The following is a 6,545-nucleotide window of genomic DNA, read 5'->3' as shown; positions in this document are numbered from 1 at the left end:
GCTCAGTTCTCCCTGTTCCCAGATCCTCTCGATTTGGCCCCAGGGGCTGGCGAGTGGTGAAATTCAGCAGGCAGCTTCTCACGCAAACCTGGGCAATCGTTAACCTGAGCCTGCTGGCAGGTGCCACGGGAGGGGAAGGAGGGATGTCAGGGAGAAGGACTGGGGTGGGAGGCGCTGCACTGCACCCCCTCCCCATCTGCAGACTCCCCCAGTTCCTTGGCCTCCTCTTTGTCCTCGATTTCCATCTGGGCAGTTTTGTCTGCACCTCCAAACGCCTCCAGAGTGGGGTTGGAGGTAACAGCTCTGTTTGTGGACTTTCACTCCAGGAAAGAGTCTTCACCCCAGGAAAGGTCTTTGGGGAAATGCCCGCAGAAGAGCTAGCAGCTCCATCTTTATAGGGCAGGAAGATGAGAGCATGTTCCTGTTCCTCCCTAGGGCAGTGCCACAACTACCCCTTCTACCTCCCCATCCTAGGCTCTATGGAGGGACATGCCCTAAGTGGCCAGAGAAACCACTACTCATCTCTCTCTCAGAGTTGAGCTGAGGAAATATCTGCCTTGCTTTCTTGGGCTGGCTCCAGCCAGGCTCAGCCTCGTTTGTTAATGGATAGCCATTCTTCTGTTGTTTCCTAACCTGTTGCCTCCTATGACCACGCAGGGATAAGCACCCAGCCAGGTTGTAAGGGTCGTGTATATAAAGCCATRGTCTTCCAGCTTGCAGGACAGGAAGATCCAGGTGGCAGAAGAAGAGGATCCAGTCCACTCTGCAGGGCAGGTAGGCAGGCAGCCGCTGAACACGCTGTCTCTCTGCCCCAAGCCACAGGCAGTAAAACCAGCCCTCTCAACCAARAGGAGCTGCAGGTAGGAGCTGGCTGCTCTCCACGGAGAGAGCCCGCATGCCTCCAGTTTGGCTGTTTACCCCCTCCTAGAGACAGGTCTTTGCTAGACAGGGCACCAGCTTCTTTGAGTAACTCTTTGAGGAGTTACTGTTTCTCCCATCCTCCCTCCCTGTGTTTGGGGCCGCAGTTTTCTGTTCCATGTTGCATATGTTGTCTCTTCTGGGTAAGAACTGTGGCTGTTCCAGTAGGTGTTGGGAGCCTGGGGTCCACCAAGGGGTGAGGCTCTGAGAGTAATACAGAGTTTGCTGAGCCTAAGAAAATTCTGGAAAAAAAGATTTGCTAAACTAAACAGCAGATCCCMTATCTTCCAGCAAGTTATGGCAGGGTTCATGCTTCCTTGTCCTTAGCAGGCTGCAGGGGAAGGGTAAATCATTGGCTTCAGAGGGGCTGAGATCCCCCATAAGAGATAGATGTGTTTGAAGTCTTTGTACATCTCCAGTTTTTACCCCYTAGAAGTACCGGAGTGCTGTACAAGCCCTGGAGGGAAAGTGAGACAGCCAAAGCAGGGCAGGGGCAGAGCAAGGGCTCGGCGATCAGATCTCCCCATCGGGTCCTAAGTTCTGGTTTGAACCAGGGCAGCCAGAGTGGCAGAGACTGAGAACAGAAGCAGAAAAATGCAGAGCAGAAGGGGGAGTCCAACACCACCTGGGACAGGTCCACACTAGAGACCTAGAGCTGAGGCTCCTGCAAGAGCTGAAGGCAGTTACACCTCTAAGTCACTTTACAAAGAAGCTTTCATAGAGGCAGAGAAAGGACAGTGATTTGTGTGTACATATATCCTTTCATCTTAGTGAAATAAGTTGAGAGAACATGAGCTTCAGCTACATTACATAGAGATTTTATTTAAGACTGATTTGCTTAATCACTCTTAACAGTTTAATACCTCTTAGTTCCTATTATCAGCATCAAGAGCTAGAAACYTCTGCTGGACTTTACCTCTCACTAACCCTAGCTCTGTGCCACCCTTCTGGTTAACTTCTTCAGGAATTCTAAACTTCAGCAGCAAAGAAAGGCTGCCATGTCGCTGGTGGGAAGCCAAGGCATTCTCTCGGCCACCGAGATCCTCACTGCGGCTGCAGTCTTCTGCCTGATCTTCCTGCTCATCCAGTCCTTCAGGCAGCAGGTCCCCAAGGGGCTGAAGAGACCCCCAGGACCAAGAGGCTACCCCATCCTTGGCAGTGTGCTGGAGCTGAGGAAGAACCCACATCTGGCCCTGACCAAGCTGAGCCAGAAGTACGGGGACGTGATGGAGATCAGGATCGGCACCCGGCCCGTGTTGGTGGTCAGCGGGCTTGACACCATCAAGCAAGCCCTGGTGAAGCAAGGAGAAGACTTCATAGGGCGCCCTGATCTCTACAGCTTCCGCCTTGTCACAGATGGCCAGAGCCTGACCTTCAGCACTGAATCAGGAGAGTTGTGGAAAGCTCGCAGAAAGCTGGCCCAGAATGCCCTGAAGACCTTCTCCACTGCCCCCAGCCCAACCTCCTCTTCCACCTGCCTCCTGGAGGAGCACATCTCCAAAGAAGCCGACTACCTGGTCACCAAGTTCCTGCAGGTGATGGAAGAGGAGAAGAGCTTTGACCCGTACCGGTACCTGGTGGTCTCTGTGGCCAACGTCATCTGTGCCATGTGCTTTGGCAAACGTTATGACCACAATGACGAAGAGCTGCTCAGCATAGTGAATGTAAGCGATCAGTTTGGGGATGTGGCTGCTTCTGGCAACCCTGCTGACTTCATCCCTGTGCTCCGGTATCTYCCCAGCCGCGCCATGAATTTATTTAAAGACTTCAATAAACGATTCATTCGTTTCCAGCAGAATATTGTCAAAGAGCACTATGAGACCTTTGACAAGGTAAGAGCCCGTAGGACCCTCACTGCACCGGGACTGAGTTCTCACTCCCTGCCATTCTGCATTAATGGGTTGTTTTTCCACTTGCAGTCAAGTGGAACTATGTTAAATCAATAGACATTTAAATTCTTGCAGATATTGCTGCACCTAGTACGAATTCTTCAGGCTTCCCTGTCCAGCTGTAACCTACTCATCTGTAGTCTCATGCATGTGCAATCCAGCACTGCAGTCCTCCTCCATGGCCGTTTGTGATAGGGGCAGTTTGCTGGTTGGACTTCTGACCTGTCAACAGAACCACCTGCCACGTGTGCCCTGGAGCACCAAGATCAGGCTATGGAGCTCTGCTTAAAGGCACTGCCCTTCTCCTGTCTTGGGACTCCCCGATCAGGTCTGTGCTAGGTGTTGATCAGCACCAACCGTATCCCTCAGTGCTCCTCAAGCACATTATCTAGGTTAGGTTTACAGCCTGTGGCCCATGGACCATTGAAGGATCCCTTTGAAAGATTACTAAGCAAGCTAGTGCCAGGAGGCTGATATTCTTTGTTCCTTGGTGCACGCTGCCTTTGGGAGAACTTGGGAGAAGGTACAAATCGAGAAAGATTGAAAAAGTTACTAGCTCACTCATTTCAGCATGGATCTAAAAAAAGCATGGTGTCAGTTTACCAGAACTGACRCTGCTGTTCCCCACATCAGCAAAAGGAACATTTGTCACCTCTGGGAACTGAACTGCTGGGCCATTCAAAGGGGTCATCGTAAGACCCACTGTGGTCACATTCCCCTAATAAGCAGCTCCTCTCCTTAGGCTGGCAGAGAGTTATCCCTCTTCTGTTTACCAAGAAAGCTATTGCGTTGTTTTACAATTTCAAGCCACAGCTGTCCATCTCCTCATTTTCATAGCTTGGAAAAGCAGTGTGGACCAAGGAGGGGAAAAGACTATATCCTCCAGAGCTGATGTGCTGCTGTGGCTCCCATAACAGAGGATTTCTGGCAGCAGGTTGTTGTTCATTAACACCCAAGTCCTCTGCTTCCTGGGTTGACATGACTTGTCTTCTTTTCCTTTCAGAACAACATCCGAGACATCACCGACTCCCTGATTGAGCAGTGCCTGGAGAAAAAAAYGGAAGGAAATACTGTCACACAGATCCCTAAGGAAAAGATTGTCAACCTTGTGAATGACCTATTTGGAGCTGGTAACTTTACCCACTGGTCCCTCAACTACTGCAGATTTTCTCAGGCTCCTCATATTACAATCTTTGGTGGTTCTTCCAGAGACAACCTTAGAGACCTGCATGGGCAATTAGCTGTRGAGATAGGCTTCAGGGAAAAGTGAAGGGCACGGATCATGGTTCAGTAAGATTTCACAAACCGTAATGGCTTTTCCTAAGAGAGATGTCCGTTAACGTTTCATACAGTGATCTTGGGTGGGTCCTAGCCCCTTCTTCTGTGTCTCTTTGACCCTCCAATTCTTATCAGAACCAGATCAAGGTGATTTCACACATTTCAGTGAAACCAGTGCCTGGCTACTGTTAAAGGAGGGAAATTACAGCATAAAAGCAATCAGGGTAAATGAAGCTCCTTAGAGCCATGACATAGAGATGTATCACTGGGACTGATTCCTCTTTGGGTTGCTCTGAGGAAATTCCCCTGATTCCAAAGGATTTATGCAAGATAAACCTGACATATTGCAGGAATGACTCAGGATGCCTAAGTGCAGAATGGACTCCATGAATATTTCTTAGCAAAGCTTTCTGTAACGGGACAAAACACCTAAGCCTTACTGTGTGACCAGGAGATCCTCTGCTTTCTTGGTCATCCAAGACTGCTGCACATGCTAATTAGCCAGCAAGCCGCAACATGCGCCCTGCATATTGTACAAGCCTGGTCTACATGCTTTTTCTTCTCTGACCAGGCTTTGACACTGTTACAACTGCCCTTTCCTGGAGTCTCATGTATCTTGTGACACACCCTGACATTCAGAAGAGGATCCAGGAAGAAATAGGTGAGCACATGAGTCCGTTTCCTCCAGAGCTGAAATGTCTCTGCCAAAGGCTGATTCTAACCTGTTTCTTCCTCTTGACCGCCTGCAGATCAGATCATCGGCAGGGAGAGGAGACCGCGGCTGTCCGACCGAGGCACGCTGCCGTACACAGAAGCCTTTATCCTGGAGATGTTCAGGCACTCCTCCTTCCTGCCCTTCACTATCCCACAYAGGCAAGTGCCGAGATTGCAAAGGAGATGAAAGAACAGTCTGTAATTACTGATGTAATGACCTCAGGCATCGTGTTACAGCCATCCAGGCAGCTGTACAGTGGATGGCAGTGAGATTACTATCAGTTTATAGAGTAATGGCTACACCATGGGCTGGTGGAGTTCACAGCCCTTATGCAGGCCCACCTGGCGACTCCTATAGTGCAATCCTTACCCTCTGTTGACTTTGTTGAAGGTACTCCAACCAGCTTAGGTAAAGGTTGCACAATCCAGCTCATGGAAAACGCAACTGCCTCTCATAAAGCCATCTCTGTGGGCCACATCCCTACTTCAGCAGCATCAAGGAATACACCAATAGTTCCCTGAGGATGTAGAAAAGCCTGTTTGGTTTGTGATTCTGTGTGATTCTGTGATTCTAAATTCTCACCATCATCTTCTCTCTCTTCAGCACAATCAAGGACACAGTGCTGAATGGCTACTATGTACCAAAGGATCGTTGTGTGTTTATCAATCAGTGGCAAGTGAATCACGATGAGTAAGTAGCTCCAGAGGCAGAAAGCCTCCTACAGCAATGTACAGGCTTCTTCCTGGTCACCTAAACACTGAGGAAGGTACACAAAATATTGGCTTGTTTGGAGCTCTTTGGTTTCTCTTCTCAGATAGGGAAGGCAAGAGACACTTAGGAGCCAGCACAAGTCTGAAAAGGAAATAAGTAATGGGACAGTTAATTCCCAAATTCAGGGAGCTGCAGAAGACAGTTGGGTCAAAGGGGGCTGTAAGGAGAAGTAAGATGTGGTCTAAGTATTTAGAAATGAAAAGTGGTGCTCACATAGTGATCTTTATGTGCAGAAGTAGGGTGAACCTGCTCTAAGATTCAGAGAAAAGAGAGCATGTAAGGCATTACAGGCATTACTGTCTTCAGGGATATTATAACTGACAACAACTCCTGACTTTCCTAAGTTACCGCCTTCCAGTGCCCCCCTGCTTCCAAGGTAGGAGACACACCATCTCATGATCTGACATTTTCCATTCCAGGAAACTTTGGAAGGATCCACTGGCTTTCAACCCAGAGCGCTTCCTCAATGCTGAAGGGACTGAAGTTAACAAAGTGGAGGGGGAGAAAGTACTGGTTTTTGGCCTGGGGAAAAGGAGGTGCATTGGGGAGCACATTGCCAGATTACAGGTCTTCCTTTTCTTGTCCACCCTGCTCCAGCGGCTGGAGTTCAGTGTTCCTAATGGCAAAAAGGTGGACATGACACCTCTCTATGGTCTATCAATGAAGCACAAAAGATGTGAGCACTTCCAGACCAAGCTGCGTTTCCCTATGAAGAGCTTGAACTGAGCTTGTCCATGGGCTTATCCACTGGCTAATCCATTGCCCTGGCAAATGCCAGGTGAGGCAAAGGCCTGGGTGCACTTGCAGTAAAACTGGATCTGCTAGAACCCTTTTGGGGCCATCTAATAAACTGGAGATTGAAGATTCTTTTATCTCTTTTATCTYTTCTATCTTGCTCACTTTCTAGCATTTATTGGATTTTTCGGTGTGAAGCATTTCTAGTGGTGGATATTCCATCACACATAGTCCCAGCA

The 6,545-nt window shown here is 49.1% G+C and overlaps 1 protein-coding gene across 1 annotated transcript; it reads left to right on the top strand.

Moving 5' to 3' along the window:
* Positions 1 to 1,891: 1,891 nt before the first annotated feature.
* LOC146596407 (cytochrome P450 1A5-like) lies at positions 1,892 to 6,297 on the top strand. The gene is made up of 6 exons (XM_085304028.1): positions 1,892 to 2,750; positions 3,811 to 3,937; positions 4,657 to 4,746; positions 4,835 to 4,958; positions 5,404 to 5,490; positions 5,991 to 6,297. The coding sequence occupies exons 1-6, from the start codon at positions 1,917 to 1,919 to the stop codon at positions 6,295 to 6,297; spliced, it is 1,569 nt and encodes a 522-aa protein (XP_085160154.1). The 5' UTR covers positions 1,892 to 1,916.
* The last annotated feature ends 248 nt before the right edge of the window (positions 6,298 to 6,545 follow it).

The sequence above is a fragment of the Rhea americana genome, unplaced genomic scaffold, assembly GCF_003343005.1.
Source record: "Rhea americana isolate MKP2758 unplaced genomic scaffold, rheAme1 scaffold_201, whole genome shotgun sequence".
Lineage (NCBI taxonomy): Eukaryota > Metazoa > Chordata > Aves > Rheiformes > Rheidae > Rhea > Rhea americana.
The sequence above is the reverse complement of the archived record's forward strand: the minus strand, read 5'-3'. Positions and strand labels throughout refer to the sequence as shown.